Below are 16,710 nucleotides of genomic sequence, written 5' to 3'. Positions count from 1 at the left end.
TTAATGAGTTTCTTGCTGTGATTCATGCTGTACCCTAGCACTAGAAAAGAGCCTACATCCTAATGGAGAATACAATGCATACTCTAATGGCCCAAAAATAAATGGAAGGTAATCTCAGTTCAGGGGAAAGTCTGCAGATGATGTTTGAGCTGAGTCTTGAAGAAATCAAGGGATTCAAAAAGACAAGACTAGAGTATTGTAAGCATGGATGGAAGAGAGTCAGAGCAAAGACATGAAGATGGGAGATGAAGCATCAAGTAAAATGAATGGCATACAGACCAGTATGACTGAACCAGAGAATGGGTAGAAGAAAGTCTAAAAATGTTGGAAAGATAGAAATGGACTAGGTTGTGAAGAGCCTTTAAATGCCAAACAAAAGAATTTGCATCCTAGAGGCAATGAGCTTTTAGGGTTTAATGAGTAAGGGTTGGGTTGAAGAGGTGGGACTGCAGTTCATTCATTCATTCATTCATTCATTCATTCATTCATTCCTTTTGCAAGGCAAATGGAGTTAAGTGTCTTGCCCAAGGCCACACAGCTATGTAATTATTAAGTGTCTGAGGCCTGATTTGAACTCTGGTACTCCTGACTCCAGGGTCAGTGCTCTATCCACTGCGCCCCCTAGCCGCACCTACATGGAGTCTTTTAACACATTCTTACTAAATAAATTAAAGAATGAATTGAGTTTGTTTATATCCTTCAAATCTTTATATTGATATGGAAGCAGCCCGCAATTTAAAGGGGGGAATTTTAAGCTCTCCCTTCAAACAATTATGATTTAACAAAAACAAAACATGTATTATGATCAAACCTAAAATTTAGGGAAATCACCTTATAAAATGCACAATAAAATATAATGTGCTATCATTAACATAATAGAAATGTAAGCAGAAACATAATTAATGAACTTTCTAACTGCTCTTTCTTCCCACAATAAATATTTCATGTTGAATATGTATTATTGGAGTAGTTATATAATTTTTGAAGATGAGATCAGAAGGATGTTATGATTACTTTTGGTTATGATTGTCTATTCTATTTCAACAATGCTGTACTTCCATACTCATAACAGTCCCTCCCCCCAAAAAAAAGTTACCCTTTCAACTTCTTTTCACATTTGAGATATGCTCTCATAATGTCTATCATTATCATTTGATTTTCTACATCCATCCATCAAAGTCTGGCAGGCTGTCTCCTATTCCATGAAGCCTACTCTTAATTTTTCAAGAAGGAAATAATCTTTCCTTCATCTGAGCTCATAATATTTAGTTTTGGGAACTGAGTTTTATTTGATAATTGGGTAGGTCATTATACTGATCAGTTACTAAGTCTTGCACAGTTGAAGATTATCTGAAAATTATGTCTGTCCTTTTTTCTTGAAGACAACTATGACATTAGGGAAGTGATGCCATGACATATACATGAATTGGATTTGAGTAAGGGGAATACTGTGCTTAGCCACCAGCTTTACTTTCTCCTGCAGAGCTATCTAGGTCCAGTGACCAGATATGGATTAGGATGACTGGAGTTGGCCCTGGATGCAAGGCAATCAGAGAGTTAAGTGACTTGATTATCTACATTCATAAGATCAGATCCCTTGAAGGAATATTATATAGATTTTATTACCCTCCACTAAAGTATAAGATCTTGAGGTGAATCTTTTAAAAATTATTCATGGAACTCCTTCATTTCCTATCTTTTGGAGATTCTTAATAAATTAGTGAAAGAATGAATGGAGTTTGCTTATGTCCTTCAGATCCATATGTTGATATGGAAAAAATCCTCAATTTAAAGTAGGGATTTTAAACCCCAAATATAACTATGATTTAATGAATAAAAACACATATTAATTTTTTCTTCTTTCTAGACATTAACCAAAATATCTGAAAAATCCTAGACTATCTGAAATAGTTTAAATTGATATTCTTATGCTCCTCTGAGGATTCTTCTTTGAAAATATATTGAATCAAGGGCATAAATAGATTAGAATTAAAATTTTTTCTAAGAAGGAAAATAAAAATGCTTTATTACTCAATAAGCGTATCCATATCTTATTAAAGTAATTTGATCATTACTGTAAGCTGAACTTGCATTTCAATAAATTATTTATAGGGCTTTAAAATCAGTCTGGCTGAAGAAGGGAGCAAATGGAAATTTTATTGGCATGAACCAAGAGAAGCCATTTCTAAATGCAAAGAAGAGAAAGACTATAAAATAACTGCTCTGCAAATGTTAAACACTAATAGGTAGGATGATCATTTCCATTTCTATAAAACTCCAAAAGTAAGGCCAGAGGTCAGAGACAACAATACTGCCCGTCATTCTTTGACTATTGATTACTCTTTGCTAAGAGTTCCTGGAATGGGTATCAGTGAAAATGAACCAAGCACAGCTCTGCATTCCAAGAGGAACGCGGCAATGCTGAGTCACTACAATCTCACTTAACCTCTAGATCTTAGTTTCATCATCTATAAAACAAGGAACTTGGCTTATAAGCCTTTTAACATCCTTTCCAGTTCTAAATCTATGATCCTATAAGCCACTAATTGGGGAGAGGGGAGATTTTCTTGAGAGACTAAATTTTCTCACTGATGTTTCAGTGAAATGGTGATATATCTATCATAATTCCTTTCAGTTTCCTATTTTTGGACTTGTTTAGGAGGCAAGTTCTCAAGTACTATAAAGGAGATGCATTGTTAGGTCATTGTCAGTTAGAAGGAATGAGATCCTACATCACTAATACCAATCAATGGCTCTGAAGGTTTCTTTATTGAACTTCAGTCACTTCTTATCAGTTTATTTCAACTTGGAAAACATTTCCAAAATAAGTAAGAACTAAGTTCAGAACACTGAGCTAGGTACTAAACGAGATATGAAGTTTTCATAAGATGATTCCTTTGCCTCGACAAACATTCATTATAATCCTACTCTGTAGAAGGCACCGGGGAGATAAATGAATGAAAACACCTCCTGCTAATAGGGAACTTGTGTTCTTCTGGGAGGAAGAGGAACATATGGAGCATATACGTAAGCCATAATAAGAAATAATAAATGATGAGTGCATTAGGCAAGTAGAAACAAAATGCTATGTAAAATTCATAAGGAAAGAAAAAGAAGCAAGGGATGGTATTAATTATGTTACTTTAATTAGGAAAACATCTGTGTACATGATAGAGTCCAAATGGGAACTGGGCCCATTTGTAGAAAAGATGTCTCCAACTCAAATGTAGATATAATAAGTCTGAATCAGCCATAATGCCAGTTCCCTTAAAACAGTATTCATGGGGGTAGTTAAGTGATGCAGTAGATAGAGCACCGGCCCTGGAGCCAGGAGGACCTGAGTTTACATCCAGTCTCAGACATGTAATAATTACCTAGCTGTGTGGCCTTGGGCAAGTCACTTAACCCCATTGCCTTGCAAAAAAAAAAACCCACAGCATTCATGGGTTTGAGTAACATTTAAAGTCCCTGAATATTCCTTAGCCAAATTAGTGATGCTTAATATATGTTTAGGCAGGGAGGTTTTTGACTATAGATCCAGTTCAGTCATCTTTTAACATAATAATTCTTCAACAAGGATAATTTTTATTATCATAGTCAGACAAGTCTCCTTTCATCAACAAGGAATACAGGGGCTGTTTTGAAATCACATAAGAATGTCAAACCAATGTCATTAAGGGCATAATATCAAAACCCATCTGCTATGCTCCTGTTCAGCTTCTTAGAGAAAAAGAATGCCTACATTGAAGTCTATTGCTATTTTAAGGATTAAAGAAATTCTGACTTTTCCTTCTGTGAGATTTTCCATAATTTCTAACTCTTCCAATGAGAGAAAAATCTCACTTAAACAATAATTATAAAGGATTTTCACAATCTTCTACACATCTGGAGAACATTGTATACAGTAACAGTAATGTTGTAAAGATGATCAATTGTGAAAGACTCAGCTACTCTGATTAAGACAATAATTTGGAACAATTCTAAAAGACCCATGATGAAAAATGCTGTCAACCTCCAGAGAAAGAGCTGATGATCTCTGAGCATGGTTTGGAACATACTTTTTATAACTTTATTTTTATGGGGTTTTATGCGTATGTGTGTGTTTTCTTTTGAAACATGGCTAGTATAGAAACATGTTTTTCATGACTTCACATGTATAATAGTGTTTGCCTCTGCAATGGGGGGGAGCAGAAGGGAGGGAGAGACTTTGAAACTCAGAATGAATGCTAAAATTTTTTACATGTAACTTGGAAATATTTAAACACACACACACACACACACACACACACACACACACACATCCAAATCTCATTTTACTCCTCAGTCCTTGTCTCTTTATTAATGTTGGGAAAATACATTTAACCTATTGTCAAATTTCACCCTGTGACCTTTTGTTCTAGATGAGCACTTGCTCTCATCCTGTCAAAAAGCAGGGAGAACATGTTCTTCTACAAGGTTGCAGATTACTAGCTATGAAAGTTTTCATTTTAATCACTTTGGGTCAAGCTCAAATTACTTAACTCTGGGTAACTGTTGGATGAAATGGAAATCAGTGATCTGACGTCTCTTAATAAAATACCACAGCTGCAATTGGGTAATTTTGGAAATAAATCATTGTCCCTCACCAACCCCATCCCCCCATCCCTGGAATACACTCCCTCTTTACCTGTCTCACGGGGGGTGGGGGAGAGAGATCTCTTAAAAATAAGATAGAACTCAATCAGCATCATCTATAAGAACCCATTCCTGATCCTCACTCAATATTAGCACTCTCCCTTTCAAAGTCTTTTGTATATAACTATTTGGCATATATATTAGTATTTATTCCCTTTATATTTATACTTGTATATATGTGCTATATACACGTGTATGTTTATGTGTGTTTGTATGCAAAACCCATGCATACACATGTGTATTTATTTGTCTACAGGTATATATAAATGTGCATGTATGGAGATCTATATATGTACATGTATGCACATATTTACAAAATGTATAGGTGTATGGATGTGTATATATATATATGTACTTCCATATGTGTGTGTTTATATATAAATATATACTATATATAGTATTATTTTCTCTCATTGGATTTCAAACTCCTTAAGATTGTTTCATTTTTTTGTATTCATATTCCAAGAAAGTACTTGGCACCAAGTAGGACTTTAATAAATTGATTGACTAATTATTTCTGCTTGCTCTTCAATTACCATTCATAACAAAAGAGAAGACTTTTCAACGTCACCATCAACTTTTCTTCTCACTCTTCCTCACCCCACAGAACCTATCAGTTGCTAAGTTTATCAATTGTACCTCCAGAATAACTTTCATATCCATTCCCTTCTCTCCACTCATAGAGCCACAATTTCAGTTCAGAACCTTCTCACTCCTTGCCTGTACTGCTGTGATAGTCTCCCATATGACCTCTCTCCTTCTAAAGTCTCAAGCCTCTCCACCTTCTAAGTCATCTAAGTAACTGGAGGCCAGGAAACCAACTGGAAAAAGGAAGGAATTTTGTACATGTAAGAACCCAAAAGAAAATGGAATTATGAAACTGATGTCCAAGAGTTCATAGGATCCTAGATTTGGAGCTGGAAGGAAAATTAGAGTCCACTATGTTCAATCTCTTCCTTTTATAGATGAGGAAACTAAGCTCAGGAAGGGTGAGTTTTACTAAACTCAGATATGATTATACCACTCCCTACTCAATAAATTCCAATGACTCCCTATTACCTCCAGGAACAATTTTTTTTTTTTAAATTCAAAGCCCTTCTTAACCTCCTTATCTTTCCAGTCTTCTAACACCTTATTCCCCAACACGTACTCTTCAGTCCGGTGATACTAGCCTCCTGACTGTTCCAAGAATAAGACATTCCAGCTCTCTGACTCTTCCTCATGTCTGAAACTCTCTGTCTCCTGTGCTCTGACCATGCTGACCTCCCTGTCTTCCTTTAAATCCCAACTAACATCCATCTTCTAGAGAAAGTCTTCTCTAATCCCTCTTAATTCCAACACCTTCCCTCTGTTCATTATTTCCTATTCATCCTGTATATGACTTGCTACATAGAGGGCAACTACTTGACCCAATGAATAGTGTGCCAAGTCTAGAGTCAGGAAAACTTTACTACCTGAGTTCAAATCTGGTCTCTAGCATTTATTATTTGTTTGCCTTGGGAAAGTCACTTAATAGTGTTTACCTCAGTTTCTTCATCTGTAAAATGAGTTAGAGAAGGAAATGGCAAATCACTCATGTCTTCACTAAGAAAACCCCAAATGGGGTCACAAAGAGTTGGATGTGACTGAAAATGACTGACTACATATCTTGCTTTGTATATATTTGTTTGCATGGTGTCTATTCCATTAGATTGTTAGCTCCTCAAAGGCAAGCTGTCTTTTCCTTTTTTCTATATTTTCAGTGCTTAGCAAAGTGGCTGACACATATTAAGTGCTTAACAAATGTTTGTTGATTATTGACAGGCTTCTTGTTACACACACCTACTATCTTCATAAGGGTTAACTTGAACTGTGGGTGTCTTTATAAGAGAGGCTTAAAACTACACAAGTTCTTCCTCTAATCAAGATGTTACAAATGTTAAATGAAGTCAAGTATGTGATGACACTTTGAAAAAGCACAGAGTGTTATACAAATAGCAGAGATTATTTTTGTTGCTGTTGATAGTAGGCTGAGCTCACTGAAAGTGCAAAGTAAATTCTGAACATTATATTCCAGCTGTCCACATTAGGGGAAGATGTGAGAAAACAGTATTGTGACCATTTCCATTCACCCTCCATTTACTAATCACCCTATGTGCTAGTTGTTGGATTAGGCAATGGGTACAAATACAAATAATGTAACAATCCCCCCCCAAAGAGTTAACATTATATTAGAGGAGGCAACACATATATATCTAAGTATATACAGAATAAACTCAAGGGAGGTATTTGGGAGGTGGTGCCATATTGCAGAAGACTCATCTTCCTGAGTTCAAATTTAGCCATAGCCAACTTACTAGCTTTGTGAACCTGGGCAAGTCACTTAACCCTGTTTGCCTCAGTTTCCTAATCTTTAGAATAAGCCAGAGAAGGAAATGGCATGTTACCCCAAAATCTTTGCCATGAAAACTCCAAATGCATTCACAGAGTTAGATTATGACTAAAAATGATCTAACAACAACAACAACAATATATTCAATCCAATTGTCTCCATCACACAAGATTCTGTGGCCAAAATGGGTGTTGATAAGGCATCCGAGGGTTTTCTGTAGCATATTTGTCTCTCTGCCAGGCCACCCTCAGTCACCTTCTATTTCATTCATTTTCTCATCCCAAAAAGCTGTTATATTTCACTGTCTGGCAGGCACTCCACAATATCTTTCCTATATGTTTCCCTTCTCTCTTTTCACATTTTGCCTGCAATATTTCAACGACCTCCTAAGGGATTCCTCTGCCTCAAGGCTCTGTCCTCTCCAACCCCATCAGTAGATTATAGCAAAAGGAGCGGTGAACTTGGGGTCTTAATCTCATTTTTACCACTTACCACCCATGTAACCTTGTATAAGTCACTTAACTTCTTGGCACATAAGTTTCCTCATAAAATGAGAGGAATGAACTGGGAGGTTTATAAAATCCCTTCAGGTTGCTGATCTACAATTTAAAGGGAAAGGAATAAGCATCTATATGGTACCTACAATATATCAGGTATGCTAATATCTCATTTGATCCTTAGATGTTGTTACTACACCAATATACAGTTAAGAGAACTGAAGCAAACAGAATCAAGTGACTTGCCCAGGATCATACAGCTAGTAAGGACAAATTTTAACTCACCTTTTTGACTCCAAGCCCAGCACTCAGTCTCCTGAAACATTAGTTGCCTTCGTCTTAAGTCACTTTCCTGCTCGATAAGCTTCAGTAGTCCCTTATTATCCGTAGGACAGAATCCAAACTCTTCTGTCTGACGTTTAAATATCTTTGCAATCTACTCCAAGTTCACTTTCCAGCATTCTTTTGTTTCTGTTTGCATACTCTTTGGTTCAATCAAACTGTATTTTGCCATCCCTTGCACATGATATTCTGTGTCTCATCTTCATATCTTTGCAAAGGTTGCTCCCCATAATGGAAATGTCTTCAGCTCCGCATCTTGGAGAAGGCTCTAAAGGTTATTTAAATCCAATTTTCTATCTGATGTTTGAATTCCTTTGACAATCCCTTCCATTTACTATTTAATGCTTCTAGTAATGTAAAGCCCATTCTGTCAAAGTACATCCTATTCTGCTATGGAAAAGTCCTGATTTTTATTAAGTTCTTCCTTATCCTGATCTGAGAGAAAGCCTTCTCTCTCTTCTGTACTCAAAAGGACATGTAAATCATGCTCCTTGTAACAGACCGGGACTGACTCAGGCTGGTACCCTGGTAGTTTAGGTCCCAAATTGGAACAAAATGAGACATTTGTAATCCCACCTCATAGTTAACAAAAGGAGTTTAGTCAGCCATAGAGGGGAAGAATGCTCAGCACAGGGAAGGGATATTCACCCAAGATTAAACATCGACTCAGTTGAGTTCAGTTTCTCAGTTTTGTTCTTCCTATTGGTCTCAGGGTAAAACTTTTGAGTAGGACTCCAATTCTCTCATGTCCTGACTACTTTGTATTCGGGTCAAGAAACTATATTAATGTCTCAAGACTTATTCCCTTGATCTGTTCAGAACTCAAAGACAATGTTTTTTTAAGGAAAAAAACCTTGTCTAACTTTCAAGAGATGGGAGGAGGGTAGAAATGAAAGTAGTTTAAAATATTTCTTCTACCCATGCCCTTCCAAGCCTACAAAGGACATAACTTTCTTGTTTGAAAGCTATCACTTTATAAATCCAATAAAAATACATTTTACCAATGTTCTGACAACAAGGCACCTTCAGCAAAAACTTTGGCTTTTTACCAAAAGAAACAGCAGTGACCTCGTCCATGTCCAAGGGTCAGCAAATGCATTTAATCTGAAACTTGGTTTCCTGAATTTTTAAAATTGAAAATGAAATTTCCTTTGGTCAGAAACTTGGCATACCAAGTCTTTCATGAAAAAAAAAATCCCAGTGATGGAAAACTTTAAAGCAAATTCCTGACAGGAGAATAAAGCTTGAAAGTTTGTATTCTTCCCTTATTTCTTTTATATAATGTTCTGGTAATTCTAGGATAATTTTTTTTTCAAAGCAAATTTGAAAACCATGAGACTTTCCCGGGAACTCTTCTGATGGTTAATTTTATGTTTATTTGAAATTAACACTCATTCTACCAACCTGGCTTTTATAAATTAAGAGCCTTTTTAAAAAAAGAAAACAAACTAAATCTGCAAAACTGTTTTCTTCTAATATTAAGAGATCCTATACTTGTCTTAAGCTCTGCAGCAAAAAAAAATTTCAGTGCTTCCTAATTTTTATCATGACTAGTTTGTTCATGCTTCTTTATTAACAGCAAAACCAGTGGTATTGAGGACAAGGTCAAAGGGTCAATCTTTGAACAGGTCAGTTAGCTTCACAAAAAGAAAAACATGTTATGTCACCGACACATGCCATCTGTTAAGAGGGAGATGGTGGTGAATTTGGATGGATGGTTTAATGTATCTCAAACCACTTCTAGAAAAGCTCAAAACAGAAATCTAAGCAAAGTACAGAAGAGGTAACCAAGGTCATGAAGGAGCTAGGAATTTGGGAAACCAGTTGATGGAATTGGAGATATTTATCCTAGAGAAAAAAAGACTTGGAGAAGATCATGAGAGAGAGGTCTCCAAGTATTCTAAGGATGTCACAGACTATAAAATAAACCTGTTTTTCTTGTCCTAAAAGGGTAGAAATAAGAACAATGGGTAGAAAGTCAGTTGATATCATGGAAGCAGATACAAAGAATTTAAAAGTGGAATGGGCTGTCTTTGTAGCTAGTGAGGTTCTTCTCAATGGTCAGTTGGATAAGCCCCTAGATTATTCCTGAGAACCTTCCAACTCTGGGAGGTGATGATGTTAAATGTATATTATCAAGGGCAATTTGGTGGAGAGAGTGCCAATTCTACTTCCTATGTGGGATCTGCCTAATCTTAAGGAAGAAAAAAAAACAGCACTTATTAATGAGGGGCCTAAGTACATAAATGTTTAAAATGCCCCTGATACAATTCTTTCCACATAGGGAAAAGAAAAAAACAAAAACAGGTTTTAGCAGATGATTGGCAATTTGTAGTAAAGAAGCATATCCCAAGAAGCAAATAATGTTTAAACTGGAAAGAACCTTAGAAATCATATGATCTAGAATTGTCAAACTATAGACCAGGCCAAATCAGGCCCATTGACTATTGCTTTTTGCTCTTTTTAAAAAACGTACCATGAACTGACAATGACTTTGCCTTTTTACAATAGTTTAAATAGTTTTATTTAATATGGGAAGTTGAGGACCCAAAATGTTAAGTCATTTTCCCCAGGACTGGTGGTACACTAGGCCAAACTAAGATTAGAACCTGAGTGTACTGATTCCCAGATGACTGCTCTTCTCATAATTTCCTTTAAAAGTACTTAAGGAGGGGCAGTTAGGTGGTGTAGTGGATAAAGCACTGGCCTTGGAGTCAGGAGTACCTGGGTTCAAATCTAGTCTCAGACACTTAATAATTACCTAGCTGTGTGGCCTTGGGCAAGCCACTTAACCCCATTTGCCTTGCAAAAACCTAAAAAAAAAAAAAAGTACTTATGGAAATTTTAATTCTTTTTGTGGGGTGGAGGGAAGGGGAAAGACTCTGTGTGTGTGTGTGTGTGTGTGTGTGTGTGTGTGTGTGTGTGTGTGTATCACTCTCACATCTACTTTAAAGAATGCAACCATTTTCAATAGCACTTCAAGAGAATGTTTCAACACTCAAATAGCTAAATACCTTGAGTCCCCCTCAAGGAGGAAGCTTGCCTTGCCAGTTCACAACCCCCTCCACACACACACACACACACACACACACACACACACACACACACACACACACACCAGCTCTCTGCTGTAGTCTGCCTAGAGGTGAAGAACAATAGTGAAGTTAACTTGGGGTCTCAGAGGTACCCCAGGATCATAGGTCCAGAATAGAGAAGGACTTCAGAGACCATCTAGTCCAAACTCCTCAATTTACATGAGGAATCTAGGCTACAGAGGATAATGGTATGTCCAAGATGACATAGGTAATTTAACTTGGATATTCCATTGCCAAAGCAAGGTATTTTCCAGTATCTCTCCCATTCTAAGCACAATGGGCTTCCAAACACCTATGTAATTAGAAACATCAAGATGTCTGGCATTGTGTCAGCAAGATTTCCAGTCCTTTGATGGGATTTTAACTTTCACGTCGTTGAGCTGTTTTGTATATCCATACCTATCCCTGGTGTCCTAGTTACTGTTGTAGGAAGGGCAGCTTAATGTCAGACAAATTAAATGAGTATTTGTTTATGCCTGCAGATTTTTTCCCGCAGGTAAGCATTTTCTCAGCACAACCTAATAAATTCCAAAAGAAATGGCTTATAATTTTACAACTATAAATAATGGCTCTCAGTCTGGAATAACAGCCATTAGCATTTTAATATTTTATCTGTTCCTTTTTATATTCTAGATTCAGATTGAACAGATGCTTCTGGACTGTCTGATTTTTCACTCCTTGCAATCAGATGTGAACCTTAAAAACTGATATTTCCCAAAGAAAAGTAGAGGAGACTTAAAGTATACATTCAGAGATGCCGGAATTGTGAACTCTTTCATCAATCATTTATTAAGCCCTCTAGTAGGTAAATCATTGTGTTAGGTGTTGAGAGTACATAGACAAAACCAGAATCAGTTTAGGACCTCAGGAATCTCACATTCTAATGTAAGGAGTGCTAAATTATTATGGAGTCCATATTTTTTCCTTCTCTCCCCAAATCCCAAACCCCAACTATTATCAAATCAGTTCTACTATTGCTCCTGGATAGAATATCAATTTACTCCCCTTTCTCATCAATTTAACTTTCCAGAGGGCTTCTTCTTGGTCACTATTATCCATGTGTGTTGTTTCTCCCATTCAAATATAATTTTCTGGAGAGTAGGATTGGTTTTTGTTTTTGTATTTTTATCCTCAACACAGCAGAGTATTTGACATAGTAAATGTTTAATAAATACATTTTCATTTATTCATGGACATGGGGGGGATACAAACTTAGGCTTGGAGACTCATAGGGAAAGTGGTTGAAGGGATCTTAGAGATCAATCCTTCTTATAGATGGATAGGGAGACTCTAAAAACAAATTCACTTGTCCAAGTCATAGGCAGTGAGCAGAAGAAGCAGAATTTATATCCATGTCTTCTGATCCCAAATCCAGTGTTCTTTGTACTATATTACCTTGATAAATAATATACTGCATAATATATATATATATATATATATATATATATCTCAATAGAGAAATAAATCTAAGATCATTTGAGGAGGCAAAGGGCATCTACACAACTCACTTCTCTGTATAACCTTGGGCAAACCACTTCACTTCCTTTGGCCTCAGTTTCCTCATCTACAAAGTGAGAGAGAGATAGAACTGAGTTAACTTCTAAGGTCCCTTTCAGTTCTAATATATATGATCTTAGAAACTGGGAGGGCCAAGGAAAGGAAAAGATTCATGTACCTGTGGCTCCTGAGTCTTGAAAGAATGTAAAGTTTCTCAGAGATGAGAGTGGAGAGAAGTATTCCAAACTCGGGGGATATTATGCAAAAGATTAAGGAGACAAAACATGGAATATTGTGTTCAGTCCAGAATGGAAAGTATATGAAGTGAGGTAATAAAAAATAAAACTTTTAGGGTAGTGGCATCCAGATGGGGGTGTAGATGGGGAGATTTTAAATGCTGAACTGAAGAATATGCATTTTATGCTAAAATGAAGAAACACTGAACAATTGAGAGTATTAACAAAGTCAGAATAATGCATTAATAATAAATATTATTTTGACAGTTGTGTGGGAAATGGATTGGAGAGTGGAAAGACTAGAAGTCAGAAGACCAATTAGGTTAAGGCCATAGGTGAGAAAGACTAGAACCAGGGCAGATTCTATATGAGTGGAAAGAAATGGATAAGTGATGATAGGAAGGGAGATAGATTTAATAAGCTTTAGTAAATGATTGGACGTGAGAAGTAAAGAAGATAAATTCCAAGGCTGTGAACTTTGATAATAGGAAGAAATCTTTATGAGGGACATTGGTGTAAGGGGAAAAAATCAGGTTTAAAGTCAGAGAACCTGATTCAAATGATGACTCTCCATTTATCATATTATGAATTTAGACAAGTTCCTTAACCTCTCTGGGCCCAGGGTCCTTATTGGTAAAATGAGGCAATTGTTCAACCTCACCTTAAGGTTCTTCTAGATAAGTGTAGGATCCTACAAACCAGGATGTATGTAAGGGTTTTCAAAAGAAGTTACATACTGAAGGAGCTGTCCAGAGTTGAAGTGGTTCCACCCAGGCCCTAGGAAAAGTCCCAGGAACCTGAAAATAATATCTCTTCAGTTCTCAGAAATTTTCCTTTAATTTGGAGCCTTTCATTCTCATCATGTCTCCTAACCTCATTTCCCAGACCAGAGGGATAAATGGCAGCTAGACGCTATGAACAGGACCAAAGTGACAGATGAAATGTAAAGAACTGGGGCAGGCTAAGTAAAAGGAAAGAAAACTTTACCAATTCCTGTCTACAGGTGGGAAGGTATGCAGTATCAGAGCTATACAGCACAGGTAAGGAAGAAAGTATGTACATTCTGTGGTTGGCATGACTTCTGGTAGCTATTTACAAAGCTTCCTAGAAATTATGGAAATAGGGAAGCTAAGTGGCACAGTGGATAGAGCATTAACCCTGGAGTCAGGAATACCTGAGTTCAAATCTGGCTTCAGATACTCAATAATTACCTAGCTGGGCAAGTCACTTAACCCTATTGCCTTGAAAAAACTTAAAGAAAAAGAAATTATGAAAATATATTATTGGTCTCTGAGTTCATCTAGTTCAAAAGTGTCTAACACTCAGTCCACTGCCTACATTGTGGCCCACAAACCTTCTGGGTGAGATCCAAAATCAGATTAAAAGGTAACTGAAAAATATAAACAAATAAATAAAAATACCATAAAAATAGATAATATTAACATTTTTTTTAATCAATGTACACCTTCAGGGATACTTACATACAACTTATTGACTCTGTTTCTATTTGAGTTTAACATCATTACTCATTTTACAGATGAGAAAAATGGGGCCTGGAGAGGCTGAGTCATTTGCCCAAAATCACACAGGTTGCAAATGTTAGAGCTGGGAATTAAACCCAGATTTTTCTTGTTTCAATGCAGCACATAGGTGATGCAGGATGGGAATCAGGAAAACTCATCTTCTGGCCTCAGAGACAAGTGGTGTAACCTTGAATAAAGTCACTTAATCATATTTGCTTCAGTTTTCTCATATATAAAATAAAGGAAATGACAAACCACTACAGTATGTTTGCCAAGAAAACTCCAAATGGGAATACAGCATCTTTTACCATCTTATACCATCCTGCTGTCCAATTAACCACAGGACCAACAGTTGAATGACTCATGGAATGTTTCTTAGGACCTCACTCCTCCGAAGGATGCTGTTAACTCTGTATTTGAATCTTAGAATCTTAGAGATGGAAAGGACCTCAGAAAACTTTCTAGTCCTTCTCTTTTCATTTTAAAGACTAGGAAGCTGAGAACAGAAAAAACAAGTGACTAATACAAAGTCACACAGAGCCAAAACTGGAACTCAGGTTTTCTGACTAGTAGTTCAATATCCAATTCTACTAAAAATAAATCTCTTTATTCAGACCACATGAAGTTTAGGGATCTTCACTCATGCTTGTGACCTGGTTTTTACTCTATGTGGGTCATGAATTGTATAAGCTTCTTGTTTTCATCTACTCCCACACATCTAAGTGTTGGATCAACTTTTCCATTGAGAAAGAAGCAAAAACACAAAAGCACAACAAACTACAGTCAATACTTGCTCTGCTAAAAGATTTGGTGTAAGAATGGACAGAAAGATTGTATCTAAGGCTGAAATACAAATTTTACTCAATCTGTATTATTATTGTGTTCCTAATGATTGAGATAACTAGGTAGATAGGTTGATAGATAAGTAGGTAAGTAGCTAGATCATTCAGCATTAATTAAATGCTGAGAGCAGGAGCCATTAAAAAGAAATATCCCATCTTATCCATTGTGATATGGCTTTCACAAATGATGCCTTCACTCAGAACATTACTAAACTCCTCTTTTAGATATGCATTTAGAACAATTTATAGATCACATAAGACTATCAACCCCATAAATTCAGAGCTGCCTCATTTTGGACCTTAAAATGTCTGTACCTAAGCTTGCTTGAAATGACTTTTGGTTCTTTCCAAAAAATCAAATCTAGTCGCAGATGATAAAAATTTGCCAACACTGAAGATATTTAAAATAATAATTTTCTGTAGCCGTTGAAGGCAATTGTAAAATCATAAAGAAGGGAACTCAGAAGACATTTTGTCCAAAATCCTTATTTTTCAAATGAAATTGCCTAGTCACAAAGCTGAAGTTTGAACCCCAAGTATTCCTAAGTCCAGTCATTCTCCATTCTTATCACAACCTAATGCTTTTTCTGCCTAAATGGTTGGCTGACTCAATCCACTTCTCTCTTCTTCTTTTCCCCCTTTCATCATCAATTCAGTACCTATGTCACCTTTTTTCTCTTTCCTAAGGACTATTAAGCAAGCAGTAATTAAATTGTTTGTTACTTAGCCTCTGGAAGGGGTTGTGATATGGGGATACAGAGGGAATTATGGAATGTTTGCTCCATCTCCTCTTTAAAATGACTACCAAGTTAAGTCCTGCCTCTGATGGATATGACCTTGAGTTAACTACTTTTTAGTGCCCCAGACTGCTTTCTAAGACCAAAAGTCACCCATTTTCTTTGGATGTTTTCTGTCTACAGTTGAGAAGGTAAAGTCACAAATTCAGAATGCCTCATCCAATTAATGGAAAGAAGATTTTTGTTATACAGATTTTCCTCAGTGGATTTTTATCCCTATAGTGAGTGATGGCACTATTAAACATATAAAAGTAATCATTTTTCACTAGCATTATGGGCCAGGTTTTTAATTGAACATATTGGGTACATTTCAAGGACTGAGATGTAATCTGGAGTTTAGCTGATTCTGAGTAAGAGAATGTCCAAATTTTCATGTCCAATGCAGGAGGTCTTAAATTTTGAAAAGAAAAAAATAAAAACAATTTGCACTTGCTCCTATGCTAATGACCCTTGGAACATGAATTTTGTTTGAACATGAATTTTGTTTGAACATGAATTCTCTGGGACTTGTGAACCTAGACAGTGCCTTTCTGCTGAGAAAGATACCATAAAAGAAGTTTACCTTCTCTCCTTATGAGTTGAGTCCATTTATAGAGAATGGACATGAATGAAAGGGAAGCTAATAAACGCAGATACTATATTTACCCACTCTTAATTTAGGGAGGAAATCATAAAGAACTACATCTATATAAGCTATGTAGTATTTTGTTTTGTTATGTTCTGTTTTGCTTTGTTTTATGAAAATTTTCAATCAGGAAAAAGATAGCAAAGCTTCCTATTTTAGTTTTTTTTAATTTTAATCTAGATAGAAAATGTTTTGTTCTGTTTTGCACTGT

At 36.3% G+C, this 16,710-nt stretch overlaps 1 protein-coding gene across 3 annotated transcripts in view; it reads right to left on the bottom strand.

Annotated features, from left to right (window-relative positions):
* The window catches only part of HSPA12A (heat shock protein family A (Hsp70) member 12A), a 94,104-nt gene that overhangs the window by 44,726 nt on the left and 32,668 nt on the right, over positions 1-16,710 (bottom strand). The window contains exon 1 of one of the 3 annotated variants that reach the window (XM_074233572.1): positions 7,828-16,710. This exon is cut by the window's right edge and continues 2,575 nt beyond it. The exons of the other annotated variants lie outside the window; for them this stretch is intronic. Coding sequence (XP_074089673.1) covers positions 7,828-7,867 — 40 coding nt within the window. The 5' untranslated portion in view covers positions 7,868-16,710. The remainder of the gene's footprint in view (positions 1-7,827) is intronic. 3 annotated transcript variants of the gene reach the window in all.

This window comes from Macrotis lagotis, chromosome 4 (genome assembly GCF_037893015.1).
Source record: "Macrotis lagotis isolate mMagLag1 chromosome 4, bilby.v1.9.chrom.fasta, whole genome shotgun sequence".
Taxonomy (NCBI): Eukaryota; Metazoa; Chordata; class Mammalia; order Peramelemorphia; family Peramelidae; genus Macrotis; species Macrotis lagotis.
The sequence above is the reverse complement of the archived record's forward strand: the minus strand, read 5'-3'. Positions and strand labels throughout refer to the sequence as shown.